Source organism: Ailuropoda melanoleuca, chromosome 1, assembly GCF_002007445.2.
Source record: "Ailuropoda melanoleuca isolate Jingjing chromosome 1, ASM200744v2, whole genome shotgun sequence".
Lineage (NCBI taxonomy): Eukaryota > Metazoa > Chordata > Mammalia > Carnivora > Ursidae > Ailuropoda > Ailuropoda melanoleuca.
The window spans coordinates 63,797,070-63,814,854 of NC_048218.1; the positions used below are offsets into that span (position 1 = coordinate 63,797,070).

At 40.2% G+C, this 17,785-nt stretch overlaps 1 protein-coding gene across 2 annotated transcripts in view; it reads right to left on the reverse strand.

The window, feature by feature from the left end:
- Positions 1-8,373: 8,373 nt before the first annotated feature.
- The window catches only part of IQCB1 (IQ motif containing B1), a 68,279-nt gene continuing 58,867 nt past the window's right edge, over positions 8,374-17,785 (reverse strand). Inside the window, exons 14-15 of one of the 2 annotated variants that reach the window (XR_004624954.1) lie at positions 10,459-10,666; positions 8,374-9,088 (exon numbers count right to left, since the gene is read on the reverse strand). Coding sequence is in view for 1 of the 2 variants with exons in the window: in XM_034659303.1 (XP_034515194.1) it covers positions 17,021-17,250 (230 nt within the window). In the remaining variant the exon portion in view is untranslated. Of the gene's footprint in view, positions 9,089-10,458; positions 10,667-16,669; positions 17,251-17,785 lie in introns of those variants that run through there. The other variant, XM_034659303.1, reaches the window with a different exon arrangement.

The following is a 17,785-nucleotide window of genomic DNA, read 5'->3' on the forward strand; positions in this document are numbered from 1 at the left end:
TGTATATATGGACCACAGCTTCTTAATCCAGTCATCTGTTGAAGGGCATCTCGGCTCCTTCCATGATTTGGCTATTGTGGACAATGCAGCTATGAACATTGGGGTGCATATGGCCCTTCTCTTTACTACGTCTGTATCTTTGGGGTAAACACCCAGTAGTGCAATGGCTGGGTCATAGGGTAGTTCAATTTTTAACTTTTTAAGGGACCTCCACACTGTTTTCCAGAGTGGCTGTACCAACTTGCATTCCCACCAACAATGTAGGAGGGATCCCCTTTCTCCACATCCTCTCCAACAATTGTTGTTTCTTGCCTTGTCTATCTTTGCCATTCTAACTGGCGTAAGGTGGTATCTCAGTGTGGTTTTGATTTGAATTTCCCTGATGGCTAATGATTTTGAACATTTTTTCATGTGTCTGTTAGCCATTTGTATGTCTTCATTGGAAAAGTGTCTGTTCATATCTTCTGCCCATTTTATGATTTGTTTATTTGTTTCTCGTGTATTGAGTTTGAGAAGTTCTTTGTAGATCTTGGATACCAGTCCTTTATCTGTGGTGTCCTTTGCAAATATATTCTCCCATTCCGTGGGCTGTCTCTTAGTTTTTTTGACTGTTTCCTTGGCTGTGCAGAAGCTCTTTATCCTGATAAAGTCCCATAAGTTCATTTTATCTTTTATTTCTCTTGCCTTTGGAGATGTGTCGTGAAAAAGGTTGCTCTGGCCGATGTCATAGAAGTTGTTGCCTATGTTCTCCTCTAGAATTTTGATGGATTCCTGTCTCACATTGAGGTCTTTCATCCATTTGGAGTTTATTTTTGTGTATGGTGTGAGAGAGTGGTCAAGTTTCATTCTTTTGCATGTAGCTGTCCAATTTTCCCAGCACCATTTATTGAAGAGACTGTCTTTTTTCCACCGGATGTTTTTTCCTGCTTTATCAAAGATTAGTTGCCCAAAGAGCCGAGGGTCCATTTCTGGGTTCTCTATTCTGTTCCATTGGTCGATGTGTCTGTTTTTGTGCCAGTACCATGCTGTCTTTGTGATCACAGCTTTGTAGTACAGCTCGAAATCCGGCATTGTGATGCCCCCAGCTTTGTTTTTCCTTTTCAACAGTTCCTTGGAGATTCGGGGCCTTTTCTGGTTCCATACAAATTTAAGGACTATTTGTTCCAGTTCTTTGAAAAATGTCCTCGGTATTTTGATCGGGATAGCATTGAAAGTGTAGATTGCTCTGGGTAGTATGGACATTTTAACTATGTTAATTCTTCCAATCCATGAGCATGGAATATTTTTCCATCTTTTTATGTCTTCCTCAATATCTTTCAAAAGTGATCTATAGTTTCTAGGATATAGGTCCTTTACGTCTCTGGTTAAGTTAATTCCAAGGTAACGCATGGTTTTTGGTGTTATTGTAAATGGGATGGATTCCCTAATTTCTCTTTCTTCAGTCTCGTTATTCGTGTATAGAAATGCAACTGATTTCTGGGCATTGATTTTGTATCCTGCCACCTTACTGAATTGTTCTATAACTTCTAATAGTTTGGGAGTGGATTCCTTTGGGTTTTCCATATAGAGTATCATGTCATCTGCAAAGAGAGACAGTTTGACTTCTTCTTTGCCGATTTGGATACCTTTGATCCCTTTTTGTCTTCTGATTGCTGTTGCAAGGACTTCTAGTACTATGTTGAATAATAGTGGCGAGAGTGGGCATCCTTGTCGTGTTCCTGATCTTAAGGGAAAGGCTTCCAGCTTTTCCCCATTGAGAATAATGCTTGCAGTAGGCTTTTCATAGATGGCTTTTATGAGATTGAGAAATGTACCCTCTATTCCTACACTCTGAAGGGTTTTAATCAGGAAAGGATGCTGTATTTTGTCAAATGCTTTTTCTGCATCAATTGAGAGGATCATATGGTTCTTGAGTCTTTTCTTGTTGATATGATGTATCACATTGATTGATTTGCGAGTGTTGAACCATGCTTGCATCCCAGGTATGAATCCCACTTGGTCATGATGGATAATCCTTTTAATGTACTGTTGGATTCTATTAGCAAGGATCTTGTTGAGGATTTTGGCATCCATATTCATTAGAGAAATCGGTCTGTAATTCTCCTTTTTGAGGGGGTCTTTGCCTGGTTTGGGGATCAAGGTAATATTAGCCTCATAGAATGAGTTTGGTAGCTTTCCTTCTGTTTCTATTTTTTGAAATAGCTTTAGGAGAATAGGTATTATTTCTTCTTTGAATGTTTGGTAGAATTCCCCAGGAAAACCGTCTGGGCCTGGAGTTTTATTATTTGGAAGGTTGTTTATCACTGACTCAATTTCTTCATAGTTAATTGGCCTATTTAAGAAATCTATTTCTTCCTGTTTCAGTCTTGGTAGTTTATAGGTTTCCAGGAAGGCCTCCATCTCTTCCAGATTGTTTAGTTTTTTGGCATATAGCTGTTGATAAAAGTTTCTAATAATCCTTGCAATTTCAATGGTGCTGGTCGTGACCTCTCCCTTTTCAGTCATAATTTTAATAATCTCAGTCCTTTCTCTTTGTTTTTGGACAAGTTTTGCCAGTGGTCTATCAATTTTATGGATTCTCTCAAAGAACCAGCTTCTAGTCCTGTTGATCTGCTCTACTGTGGTTCTGGTCTCTAATTCATTGATTTCTGCTCTAATCTTGGTCAACTCCTTCCTTGTCAGTGGGTTAGGCCTGTCCCTCTGTTGCTGTTCCAGTTTCTTGAGGTGAGAATATAGAAACTGCATTTTAGATTTTTCTATTCTTTTGAGTGAGGCTTGGATGGCTATGTATTTCCCCCTTAGGACTGCCTTTGCAGTATCCCATAGGTTTTGGACCGTTGTGTATTCATTCTCGTTGGTCTCCATAAATTGTTTAATTTGTTTTTTGATTTCCTGGTTTATCGAGTCATTCTTGAGCAGGATGGTTCTTAGCCTCCAAGTGTTTGAGTTTCTTCCAGGTTTTTCCTTGTGGTTGAGTTCCAATTTCAGAGCGTTGTGGTCTGAGAATATGCAGGGGATAATTTCAATCTTTTGGTATTGGCTGAGACCTGTTTTGTGTCCCAGAGCATGATCTATTCTTGAGAATGTTCCATGGGCATTTGAATAGAATGAGTATTCTTTGGTTCTGGGGTGTAGTGTTCTATATATATCTATGAGGTCCAACTCGTCGAGTATGGCATTCAAAGCCTTTGATTCTTTGCTTAGTTTTTGCCAGGGTGTTCTGTCTATTTCTGATAGTGGGGTGTTGAGGTCCCCTACTATTACTGTGTTCTTATCTATATGTCTCTTTATTTTGGTTAAGAGTTGGCTTGTGTATCTTGCTGCTCCCCTGTTGGGGGCATATATATTAATAATTGTCATATCCACTTGTTGAATACTTCCTTTAAGAATAATATAGTGCCCTTCTGTATCTCTCTCTATGGCCTCTAGTTTAAAATCCAGTCTATCTGATATGAGAATTGCTACTCCAGCTTTCTTTTGAGGTCCATTTGCGTGGAAGATGGTACTCCATCCCCTTACTCTAAGTCTGAATGCATCTTTGGGTTCAAAATGAGTCTCTTGTAGACAGCAAATGGATGGGTCATGTCTTTTTATCCAATCTGCAACCCTGTGGCGTTTTATGGGAGAGTTTAAGCCATTTAGATTGATAGAGATTATTGACAGATATGATTTTAATGATGCCATTTCTCTTTAAAGTCTTTGTATCGGTTGTGACTTGCTGCTCTGTATCACTCTTGGGGCCTTTTTACCTTTATAGAGCCCCCCTTAATATCTCCTGTAGGGCTGGTTTCGTGGTTATGAAATTGGTCAATGACTGGCGATTCTGGAAGGTCTATATCTCTCCATCAATTCTAAATGACAGCCTTGCTGGATAAAGGATCCTTGGCTGCATGTTTTTCTCTGAAAGAGCTTTAAAAATGCCCCCCCAAGCCTTTCTCTCATTCCAGGTCTCTGTAGACAGGTCTGACGTAATCCTGATACCTTTGCCTTGGTACGTGAGAAATTTCTTTGCCCTGGCCGCTTTCAATACTGTATCCTTGGATCTAATATTTGCGAATTGCACTATGACATGCCGTGGCGTAGGTTTGTCCTGGTTGAGCTTGGATGGGGTCCTCTCTGCCTCTTGGACACGAATGCTTGTTTCCCTTGTTAGATTAGGGATGTTTTCAGCTACAGTTTGTTCAAATATCTCTTCTAGACCTCTGTTTTTCTCCACCCGCTTGGTGATGCTGATGATTCTGGCATTGGATCGTTTCATAGAGTCAGTAATCTCCCGTAATCTACATTCGTGGGCATGGATTTTTTTAAGACCAGCTTCTATTTTCGTTTTTTCTTCTACTAACCCATCCTCCAATTCGCTAACGCGTTCCTCTGCCTCGGTGACCCTGGCCGTCAGAGCCTCTAGTTTTGACTGNAATATCTCTTCTAGACCTCTGTTTTTCTCCACCCCTTCAGGGATGCCGATGATTCTGACATTGGATCGTTTCATAGAGTCAGTAATCTCCCGTAATCTACATTCGTGGGCGTGGATTTTTTTAAGACCAGCTTCTATTTTCGTTTTTTCTTCTACTAACCCATCCTCCAATTCGCTAACGCGTTCCTCTGCCTCGGTGACTCGGGCCATCAGAGCCTCTAGTTTTGACTGCATTTGGCTCATAGAATTTTTAATTTCTATCAGATTCGCTCTCATTTCTGCCCTTAGGGATTCTATATTCTCAGCAACGTTTTCTCTGATGCTTTTTTCAAGTTTACTCATCATCTTGACCATTGTTGCTCTGAATTCCATTTCTGATAATTGGGATACATCCATATGTATTAATTCTGTGGCCGAGGCCAATTCTGTGGCAGAGGCCACAGACTCATTATCTTTTCTTTGCTGGGGGGGACTTCTCCTTCTCGTCATNATATATTCTCAGTAACAATTTGGTTAATACTTTTTTCAAGTCTACTCATCATCTTGACCATTGTTGCCCTGAATTCCATTTCTGATCATTTGGATACATCCATATCTATTATTTCTGTTGCAGAGGCCACAGACTCATTATCTTTTCTTTGCTGGGGGGGACTTCTCCTTCTCGTCATTCTGATGAAGAGAGATTGCAGGGTTGTCCAGAGCCCAAGTGTTGACTGGGACCCAGGCCGTGCGCCCTTGTTTTATAGAGATCTTAGGGATGTGGGTTTCTTCTTTAAAGGTTTTATTTATTTATTTGAGAGACAGAGAGACAGACAGTCAGCAAGAAAGGGAACCCAAGCAGGGGAGTGGGAGAGGGAGAAGCAGGCTCCCAGCGGAGAAGCCCGATGAGGGACTCCTTTCCGGAACGTTGTAAACACACCCTAATCCGAAGACAGGTGCTTGGTGACTGCGCCACTCAGGCGCTCCGGGTTGTGGGCTTCTTGATTTTTCAGCCTGCCTTCTGGGGGAGGGGCCTGCCTGCAGGTACTCAGAAAACCCTGTTTGGGTAGAGTCTCTGTGTCCCTTGCGAGGGGGGATGGGGATGGGCACCCTGTGAGCCGGTATTTCCGGGCTTTTGTTCTCTGGCGGCTTTCCCTGGCGGTTTGCTATGCCTCTTCTGAGAGAGCAGCAGCGGCTGAAATTCAGCCTNGTTCCCAGAACGCTGTGATCACGCCCGAATCAGAAGACAGGCGCTTAATGACTGCACCACTCAGGCAACCTGGGTTGTGGGCTTCTTGATTTTTCAGTCTGCCTTCTGGGGGAGGGGCCTGCTGCGCTGATACTCAGGCAACCCTGTTTGGGTAGAGTCTCCGTGTCCCTGCGAGGGGGGATGGGGATGGGCACCCTGTGAGCCGGTATTTCCGGGCTTTTGTTCTCTGGCGGCTTTCCCTGGCGGTTTGCTATGCCTCTTCTGAGAGAGCAGCAGCGGCTGAAATTCAGCCTCTGTCTCAGAACAGAGGGATCGCGGATCGTTCTCCACTGATGTTCTGGCCACTTTAACTCTGTTTCTGTTGGTGCTGCTCAACCCTGCAGCATCCCGGGCTGTGCGCCCCACACCCGGCGTCCCAGCCCTCACTTCCAGGGCCGGCACGTCTCTGTCCTTTGTGTTTCCAACCCCGCCCGCCGCCAGCCGCCCCGCGCGGGCTCCCGGAGCTCCCCGTCTCAGTCTGGTGTCTCACGGGTGCTGACCGCGAGTCCGCCTGCTCCCCCGTGCAGGTGGCCCTCCNGGCCCACCAGCCGCTAGCCGCCAGCCGCCCCACACGCGCTCCCGGAGCTCCCGGTCTCAGTCTGGATCCAGTGAGCACACCGGAGTTCTGGAGTTCTGTGAGATGCTTGGTAGCGCGCGCTCCCGGCTCACGGTCTCAGTCTGCTGTCTCAAGGGTGCGGGTCCGCGGTCCGCCCGCTCCCCCATGCAGGTGGCTACCATTTCCCGGGGCTGGACACGGCGGCTCCCTCCCCCTTCCGTTTATCTTCCGATATCTGTGCGCAGTTTCACGGCTCCCCGCTTCCTACCTCAATACTCAGAGCTGGAGATGTTCATTTGTAGAGATCCAGATGTATCTTCCTGCGTCTCAGGCTGATTCCGTGGATATTCCTGCTGGTCCTGGTACCTATCCAGCTCGACTCAGGGGACCGGCTGAAAAAGGGGTCCCCTACTCCTCCGCCATCTTAACTCCTCTCCCGATATGGCTTATTTTTGATCTAGGATCTAAGAAAAAATTTCAGGCCACTAAGCTAGCTTTGTGATGTGGACTTCTCCAGGCCATCAGTTTGAAAAATCTTCTTATCACGTACCTTAGGGAATGTAGCAGGGCTTTCTTTTGTAGAATTCCCAAAAACTATAAAATTTCCTCAGGATACAGCTATACTTAATGCATTATGTTAACACAAAAAGGCCACTGGAACTCAAGTTACATATCAAACTGACATCTCTGAGATGTTTCCTAGGTACTTTCAAGGACTCTATCACTAAAGCATCACCTTGATTAACAAAGTCACCCCACACTGTAGATATAACTAATAAATGTGAAGATTTGCATATACAGCAATATCGGTAGAAAGTTTATGGACTTCCTAATTATCTCTAAATTGTCCTAGGTGTGTCCTACTCAATAAACTCCCACTTGATTTTTTATCAGATTTCTTTAACAATTAAGAGATTTTATCCATTTACTACTTTACAGTACTATGCACACTGTTTAGGAAGGTGTATTCAATCTGGAACCAATACCAAGTTATTAAGAAGTTTTGTATAAACAGCAATTAACAGCCTCCCTTCTGATCCTTGAAGGAAATGCAACCCTAGCCTGTCTCCTGCATTATTTCTCTCAGTGCTCAAGATTGCCAACCTTCTCGTTTACTTTCCTTGCATACATTTTAATTAGGCCAACAGGCAAAAGAAACACAGACTGATTAATATGAATGATGGATTTGGCTGCATAATTTATAGACCCAGTAATAAGACACCTCACAGGACTCCATTGGGGACACAGGTGTTGAGTCTCTGCTCCCTGGGAGACTGTTTTCCATTAAGATATTGACTTCCTCTTTATGCCTGTGTAGTGCTGAGAGATGCACATTCTAGAGAGCTTGCGCCAACTGTCTTGTCTTCTCTGTGCTGTATGGGCATTCTATGAAACTAACTTATTCATTCCATATTCACTACTTGAATTTTATTTATTTTGATTAATCTTTCTATTCTGCTTATTATTTATTCTTGAGAGCATATTACATTACAGGGCACTTAAAATTGCTTAGATTTCCTAATGGCAAGGTAAGTCAATGTGTGCTAAATAAATCTAGACTCAATAAATTGTTACTGAATGCCTCCTTCACAATAAATTGGTTGAATAGACATTTTTTTATATTCCCTCTACCTGGAACCTATCCTCCTACTCCAACTGGTCAGTTCATTCTTCAATTCACTTTCAGAGGCTTCTTCCGGTCATTTTTCAGACTAAGTTAATTACTCTCATATACACATCACTCCCTGCAAAATAATCATCTTCATACTAAATCATTTATTTGTTTAATGTTATCTCTACACAAGCTCCATTACCAGATACTGTATCTGTCTTTTCCATTTAGCACAGCCTCTTTTATATCATAAATGCTTACAGGTATTCATTGACCAAACAGATGCATCTTAGGGTTAAACATCTGACTAATAGTTAGCCAAACACTGAGAACTCAGTTATTTAACAATTGCTAATTGAGCACCTCAATGTGCATCATGCATAGTGGAGAGACTAAAAAATATATATAAGGCACCATTCTATAAGCTCTCAAGAGGGCTTCAATCAGTGGGTGGGCCATTTTCATGCATAGCTGCTTTTGAATGTCCTAGTTTTTTTTTTTTTTTTAAAGATTTTATTTATTTATTTAACACAGAGAGACAGCCAGCGAGAGAGGGAACACAAGCAGGGGGAGTGGGAGAGAAAGAAGCAGGCTCCCAGCGGACCAGGAGCCCGATGCGGGGCTTGATCCCGGAACCCCAGGATCACGCCCTGAGCTGAAGGCAGATGCTTAACGACTGAGCCACTCAGGCGCCCTTGAATGTCCTAGTTTTTAATGTCTTGCTTCCAAAAAGGAAAAAGAAAAAAAAATGAGGGGAGGGTAAAAAGAGGCGTCATCCCTTTAAATCCCCTGTAAGTCACTTCAGCCACAGGGGGAGTGACTTGAAACAATGGAGGTAGGTAAAACAACAATGGCCACCCTATTTTTTGTCTGCATCTCTGCAGCAGTCATTGACCAAAGCACAGATCACCAGTATTTGGAGGACAGGGTCCTTCTGCTCACCCTGGCTTAGACAAATTGTATGTAAGCTGCTCCAGAAACACGCAAAGCTACCTGCCAGGATGCCAGGGTGGGGAGCAGAGGTGGAGGATAAGGTAGCTGATCTTGTGCTTAGAACTGAAACTGACTAAAATTAACTGCAATTTATCTTCCAAACCTCCCCCTAAAAGTTGCAAACCTTCCATAGACTCAGGAGTTCCAAAATAGTCATATGACACATATTCTACCAGTGCAATTGTTGTCTAGGTGAGTGGACAGATTCCGGGTGCTTACTACTCCAACATCTTCTTTGAATCCTCTGTATATAATTTATTTTTATGGTACAACTTCATAATATTCCTGAAAAATATAACAATCAGCTTTGGTTAAAAACCAGTAAGAGCCGGCTCTAGTAAACTGCTATTTATTTCTCTTGATGTTTACCATATTAGAATTACAACATAATAAAACAAAGAATTAAAACATAAATATTAAAAATACTTATTTACTGATGCATTAAAAAGTAATAATAATAAATTATTATATGTTAACAGAAGTTTTGAAGAAAAGAAGGGTACTTTTTTTACATTTTTGCAAAGCTCTTTAATATCTGGCTTAAGAGAAGAAAATTGGATTCTCATATCTGCTTCTGTATTCAATCTGTTGTGATATGTTGTTTTGCTCAAAGCATTTGAAGAAAATACAGCCTCAGGTAATTAGAAAATAGAGGAACATTTTAATAGACTATACAGAAAATTGTGGATATTCTTTCTATACCAAAACTCAACAAGTAGTGGTTTCTCAACTGTGGCTGCAAATTAGAATCACTCAAAGGGCTTTTAAAAAACATTAATGGTTGGAACTCACCCTAGGAATATTAAATTAGAGGTGGGCCACAGCAATTGAATTTTTAAAAGCGCCTAGGTCTACACTTCCTAAAATTTAATGTAAATATGAATTACCTAAGGATTTTATTCAAATGCAGATTCTGATTTCATAGATCTGGAGTAGCATCTGAAATTTTGCCTTCTGACAGCCCCCACCTGATGTCAGTGCTGGGACCCATGGACCACACTTTCACTAGCAAGGCTCTGGTGGTTCTTACAGGCAACCAGGGCTAAGAACCCAGGCAAAGAAAAGCTTGCTAAACATTAATTATTGATTAAGATTTGCTGTAAGAAAATGCAAAACAATCAAGAAGAGAAAACTAGAGACTGAGGAGGGGAGAAAGCCCTGACAACAATCTGGAACTCTCATTACTGCTGGAGAGTGGGGAGTAGAGTCTATTTTATAATTAACAGTGAGTTAATAAAAGCAAAGTGTTCTTTCCAAAATGTTTATGTAAAAGCTTGGAATCTCTTTCAACAACACTGTGGTAGATGTGTAGCTATGACCTATGTAGGTCCATATGCTAGATGAGGGCAGAACCAGGCTTTTGAGTCCATGGCCCAAATTGAATATAAGGCTATTTTAAAGGATATAAAGAGAAAACTGGATTGAGTTAACCAGAATTTAACATTCCAAACCTGAAAAGACATCTCTTTGTCAAATTCAGAATTAAACACTAAAGTATCACAAAACTTTTTCAGCCATTGAATTCTTAACTCTGAGTACTTCTGATCAAACACTTGGTAGATCCATAGGTTTTTCTCCAGTCTAACTTTTTTCTCCTCTAAACTCTTATTCACATTCTTAGGCCAAGCTCCCAATTTTCCAATCCCTTTACTTACAGAGAGTTGATCAGGCTTCCTTTCTCCTGTCTCTGAATCTGAAACACTTGTTTTATACTATTATCATGCTGTGTCATCATTTTCTCCTCTTTCTGTCTCCAGACAAAGAGCTCTTGAGAGAACTTTGTTTCTTTCTTTCAATCCCCAGCACCTGGCACAGTCACTGGGACAGATAGGTAAGGTACTCCAAAATATCTGAGGATATATGCTGAAATTAAGAAATATTAGAGAATTAAAAAAATAAATAAATAAATAAATAAATATTGGAGAGTCTATAGAGAATAGCCAATAAAAATGAAAACAGTATTTATGAGAAAAGGGGGAAAAAAGAGCTAGCATTGCATAACCTAAAGAAGAAAAATTAATGAGGCATTTACCTGTTCCCCAATACAGTCTATAATGAATTATAAACAAAAAGATGCTGACCCTGAAGGAATTTTTTGGGTTTTCTTAACACATGTAAATATTCACCAAATTGTACATTATTTTTTTTAAAGATTTTTTAATTTATTTGACAGAGATAGAGACAGCCAGCAAGAGAGGGGACACAAGCAGGGGGAGTGGAAGAGGAAGAAGCAGGCTCATAGCAGAGGAGCCTGATGTGGGGCTCGATCCCAGAATGCCGGGATCACGCCCTGAGCCAAAGGCAGACGCTTAATGACTGAGCCACCCAGGCGCCCCACCAAATTGTACATTATTAACACACNTTCAAAATACTCAGTAACTGATACATAATGGTTGAACACTGGTGGTCTTAGCATTAAATCTATTTCAATATAAAATGAAAATTGAACCACGTGGAGGCTAAAGTAATAGAACAGAACACAATGTTATTAGAATTTAAAAATAAGTAAAACTAACAAAAACTTAAAGGAAAAAAGGAAGAAACCATAAAAGTGTGCCAATATCTTTATCTTCTATAGCAGTCAGTAAATACTGTCAAAACTGAAGCGTGTAATTAAACAAAGATTCCAGGAAAAATTGCTGTCCTGTTGTTTCCTCATTTACCTGAAGAATTAAACCAGAGAATAGATTTTTGAATGCTATTGAGTTCAATTAGATGTTAAGAACTACATTACTGAAATCAAAATTAGTTGAGGACTACCTTTTCTGTAAAATTAAGATTGGAAATAATTTGCACGTTAGATATTTTAAAGGTTGGATAACTGTCTGAAGTTTAAAAATGAGACCAGAGGAGCTTTAAGGCCATTATAACCTGTTTGTTTGTGTGTGTCAGAAAGGAGAGTAACTGAAACCTGGGTCCTCTCAGCTCTTCTGCAGCCCAACTCCTATCCTTAGGCTCTAGTATCTACCCCACCTCTGAGAGAAAATTAATGGAAAAGAATAGAACTGGCCCACCAGGATAGCCCCCATCTCCAGACCCTCAGGGTTAAGATCAAGAGAGAGACAGAGAGACAAAGAGACAAACTTTGGGGAAAGAGGATAGTAGCCTTTAAAGATAGTAGCCCTACTGGTTGAGGAAGGAGGTATAGGGATCTGAATATAAATTTCTGACCTAGTTCACATGTGTTGTCTGGCAGCAAAGGAGACATTGAACACAATAAAGCAAGATGAAGAAAATGAGAACATAGTCTTCTCACATGTACTCACACAATCCCTTTGTACACTCATGGCTTCATGCACAGACACCTTAAGTATTCCACACCATTTGCCTACACATTCAGGGACCCCCACTTACACACCTACCACCTGCCATTCATTCCCTTTCTCCCTGTTTCTGGCTCTGTTACTCAATCATCTCTGCTCACAGAAGAGCAGGACTCTTCTATCCTGCCTCTTGACATCAACAGGAAACCCCTGGCTTTGCCATCACCATGGAAACTTGAGGGCACTGGGAAGTAGATGGAGGAGAGAGACTGGGATAGGCTTTGATTGGCTAGTGATTGTCAAAGCTTGAGGCAGAAAACCCAACTGGGAAGAGTTAGGAAGCATAGAATGCACAAGACAGGGAAAGAAAGAGATGCTTTCCATGCATGTTTCTTTGGCTGGACAACGTGTCAGAAAGAGAGTGGAAATCTGAGCCTGTCAATGTCATCGCCCTGCTCCATACGATTGAGTCCTAGCCCAAGTATCTGAGCATTCACTCAGTGTCTTTTCATTATAACATTAAAGTGATAAGAGTGACTGAAACAAACTCACCGTGTCTTAGTACCTCAGTTTCCCCATGCGAACAAAGGGCATAATCATAGCCAAAAGGAGAGTACATGAAATGATAGTCAAGCAAGCTTCTTAAAAAATTCTAGAAAGAGGCATAGAACCACAGTGTTGTATGTGAAGTCCCTTCTTCTCCGAACAGATGAATAGAATGTTTCTGTGCAATGCCAGCAAATTCCTCTAGGAATATGAAAGAAATGTGATGGAGGACATCTATATGTGAGTGTAGGAAATGAGATGGAAGGCAGAAGCTGGGAAGGACACACCATAACCTAGATATTGTCTCATGACATTAAACTGTGGCAATCATTGAGTTCACCTCATTTGTTTCCTATGGACTTTCCCTCATCGCTGATGTTCAGTGAAATCAAACCTGTTGTTTCATACATGGTTTGTTTTTGTGTTTTTAGGTGGGGGGTCAATATGGCACTTGATCTTAGATGGAATGGTTGTTACTTTAAATTACTAAGTTTGGGGGTGGTTTGTGATATAGTAATGAATGATACTGAAATTGATAGCTAGATATGGGATACTGCCATGAAAAAAACCTAGAATTCATGGCACTAGCTTTGCGACCAGGCAGCAGGGATAGGCTGGAAAAATTGCAAGGAGACTGGAAAACTGGCTACTTATATTATGTAGCAGTGAAACTATTTATTTATAAACCTGTCACCTGCAAAAACTTGGCAGAGTGAAAATTTAACAAACTTTTGAATTTAGATAAATGAATTTATCTAAATAAAACTTTCAGCAAAAAAATATCCTATGAGGTGAGGATATAAGAAAATAATGAACTAATGAAGAATAGGCCAGGTTATAAGCATTTAAAGGGAGCTTAGAGGGGCCAAGACAGTTTTAAAAAACATTTCTCATCTCCCGTCTACCCTTTTGGTAAAAGATTCTCAAAACCTAGATGATTTATTTACATTTAATGCATTATTGATATAGTTAGGTTTAAATCTATTTTGCTAGTTGTTTTATGATTCTATTTTAACTGCCCTATCATCTTGTAAGTTATACCTCTTCTTTTATTGTTTCTGTGGTTGCTTTAGGGTTTGCAAAGCATATACACAACTCATCATAGTCTATCTAAAAACAATATCTCTTTTCATTTATAATTTAAAAACCTTAACAATTATATTTCCTTCAACTTTTTTTTGGCCTATTACTAGCCTGCAATTTATTTCTACATATGTTACAACACAAGTACATTGTTACTGGGGCACCTGGGTTAAGCTTCTGCCTTCAGCTCAGGTCATGATCCCGGGATCCTGGGATCCAGCTCTGGGTTGGTCAGGTTGGGCTCCCTGCTCAGTGGGGAGTCTGCTTCTCCCTCTGCCCCTCCCCACGATTGCTTTCTTTCTCTCTCAAGTAAAATAAATAAAACCTTTAAAAAATACATTGTTACTGATTTGACATTTTTACATTGATTAAAGAAAAACATTTTATATTTTACTTTTATTTTTACTATTTCCTTCATTCTTTCTCTGTGTAGATCTAATTTCTATTTTATATCTTATTCCTTCTGTCTGAAGAACTTCCTTTAGTATTTCTTATAGTATAGGTCCACTGCCAATGAATATAATCAACTTTGTTTTTATGGAAAAAAATCTTTATTTTGCCTTCAGTTTTTGGAAGATATTCCTGCTGTATATGGAATCCTCAGTTCATAATTTTTTCTTTCAGCATTCTAAAGATGTCATTCCATTGTCTTCTGGCTTATATGGTTTCTGATAAGTTTATTGAAAGTCTTACCTTTGTTCCTCGGCACATCATTTTTCTTTTTTCTACATTATTTTTTCTCTGTTTTCATGATGTTTTCCTTTTGATTTGAAGCAATGTGAGGTGTGTTTTAAAATTTTTATATTATTTTCTGTTATTTATCCTGCTAGGGGTTCTCTGGGATTAGATCTGTGGTTTCATTAATTTGAAAAAAATTCAAATTAATCTCAGAGTTCACTGAGGGATTTAGCCAGGAACAAAGGAGCTGGCAGGCAATATTTTCCTCACCCAACCACCCCACCAGCATAACCACATGGCCACCTATAGGAACTAGCATGGTTTTCTTTTTTTTATCTTCAATATACCATAGACTTCAAATTATTTTTTAGCTGCTGTTACCTTGTGCTTAGAGTGGGGTCTGGGGAGCTTGAAGGTTTTCAGTGTCCACTTTTAGCTGTCCCTGTATGCCTTTGCCACAGAGGTTTCTCTCCATGCTGGTGACACACTGCCATTTGCCACAGAGGTTTCTCTCCATGCTGGTGACACACTGCCATTGCTTATTACTTGGTGCTAGGCTAGTTGTTGGGACATGGGTGTTGTGTTGTCCTGATCTAGCCTAAATCTTAAGCAGATCTCTTCTTCCTGTGATTGGAAGTGGGGCTTTCTCAGGGTTCCTATCCTTCTACCCGATGGCAGTCATTATCTGTGGTGGTCTTTGGCAGGCAAGGTTGTCTACCCAGCATTAGCAGACATCTGCTTTGTATTGTGTAGGATTTCTGGGGCTAAGATGATTTCTTGTCTCTCTTTCAGGAGGGGAATTTTGTTTCCATATCTCCCTTGGCAACGCTGGATTTCTTTTGGGGTCTGGGGCTACAGTGTTTCCTATCCTACCCCCAGAGACAGAGTTTTTCTTTTTCTTCCTTACATACAGTGTAATTTTCTCTGAGCCTTGAGGTTAAGAGGGCTTATAGCTCCTGCTCTAGCAGCCTAAGGCTTTTAAGAGAAGGGTTTGGGAAAGCAGGCAGGACTTTGATCATGTCACCCACAGCAGCCTATCATGTTTGCCGGCACCACGAAGGGCATCTTCTCAGGCCTGCTGCCCTGCTCCCAACCTTTCCTGTGTTTGGTGAAGGTCTGAGTTCCCTGTCTGAAGCTTCTAGATATTCTAAACTGACATGCTACCCCATACTTGGCCTTTAAGAATTTGTTTTAACTGATTTCTTATCCAGCTACCTTTGTCTCCTGTGCTCTCCTAAGATGAAATAGCTCATTTCACAGATACTGAGTCCCATCTCAATTTACTTGGCTGTCTTGAGGCCTCAACTATCAGACAGGCTGAAGAAAAATTATTTTTGTAGATTATCTGGCTTTTTTTTTTTTAACATGGAAGCAACATTTTCACATAGCTTTCTACTTTCTCAGTGAAACCAGAGCTTCCATCTGATTATCACAGATGAATTATATACATTTCTTTCCCAACTATGAATAATAATTACATTAGGATACTAACTAGAATTTTACTAAATTTTGGAGGACTGGACATTATACTATTTGGTCTTCCCATCTAGAAATACTGGTATTTTCACTCATTTATACAAAAAGTACCTTCTAGGCTCCTTATGGTAGTGGGTCCATGATTTGTTAATTGTTTTTAACTTAAAATCCATATTGTTACAAATACAAATAGAAGTAGCTTCTGAAAAAAAAAAAAAGCAACAGCTTCTGATATGAAAACACAATTAAAGATAAATAGGAAAAATCAGAAAGTATTAGGTTGGTACCAAATAAGTATATCGGTACCTAGGATCATAACAGAAGTTAAGCATTATATTTAGCTCTGAGATTCATAAGAGATAAGACAAAGGGAACCGTTGAGTTATATAATTCTCATAGTTTAACAGAATTTTATCTGAAGGATTTTTTTCTTGTGCTGAATCCTAGGATTTTTTTTTTTAAATGTAGTTCTTTTAGAAATGACAAGATAAAAAATGAATTCAACCACTGTTTGGTGGGAAATAGTGGAGTACCCTTCAAATGACCATTTCTCTCCCTTTAATAAAGGACAAGGGGTGATGGGTATTAAGGAGGGCAAGTATTGCATGGTGCACTGGGTGTTGTATGCAAGTAATGAATCATGGAACTTGACATCAAAAACTAGGGATGTACTGTATGGTGACTAACATAATATAATAAAAAATATTATAAAAAAAATAAATAGCATCCAAAAAAAGGGGACAAGAGCACCGTTCTTATATTAGCAGAAAAATATGAATTATAAATAATAAATGTGAAAAGTTGAAGTAATCCTAACAAGTTTTTGAGAATAATTGTTGAAAATATTTATTTAGAAAACACCTTTAGTAGGAAAACAGCAAAACAAAAGAAATACCACATTTCATATAAGCAATAGAATGCCATGCTGAGGTTATTTCCACAATAAAAGTCACACTAATTTGTATGTGTGGCCAGGGATGGTGATGTGGAAAAAGGAAAAGAGAACCTAGTGGTAGAAGACAACTCTTTGCTTACTGACTGCAAATCTTATTTGGAGAGGAATCTCTGGAAAACCATGAGTTAGGATAGTTCTAGTCTACTAGCCTGCCAGAGGCAGAACCAATATAATCTCCTGAAATAAAGGATTTGTGTCATTTCTCTGGGTAGCTCCCTAAGGGGGTTTGGTTCCACCAATGAATAAAGTTCCTAATTCTACACTAAACTCATCCTTTGGGACATCAATCTCATCTCCTGTTTCTTCCCCAAGCTTCTTCCACCAAGGTGCTTGTATATGCTTCAGGGTGGTGAGATGGGCCTGCTTGGCCTTGGCTGCCACAGGCCTGGATCTACTTAGGAAGAGCTCAGGTTCCTTCCCTTCTGCCTCCTTCAGACTTGGTGCCTCTGTAGTAAACAGAAAATAAACAGGTGAGTAGAAGAGCTCTGTACCATACAAGTAGGAAACTGCAGAGTTGGAACTCTGCTATAGTAGGCAGGGACAGGGTTCCAACTCTGAATCTATCATCATTGCTAGCTATAGATAGCATATGACTATTCACAAGTTGTAGGTGTGGCTGGCAGCAACTGCCCACCCCCCATAATGTGTTTAAAAGAAAAGAATAAAAAAAAGTGTAGATTTTTTTTTAGATGATTTGAAGAACATGAATTTTTAAAATATAGCAGAACCCCATCCTATATATGAACTCAGTTACAGCAACTTATCTATTGAAAAATACAAAATTTTCAAGTCATGGCACTAGATAGAGATCTCTGGCCTTCTCTGCTCCATATATACTAAAAGTGTTTCACAGGTGGACTGAAACACTGTGGCTTCATGGAAGAGATCTCTCACTAAATGTACCTGTGGTTGTGGGGAGCAGATGAATTAACTTTTGTGAAAGCACTTCATTAAAAATTATAAAATGGCATGGTAATTACT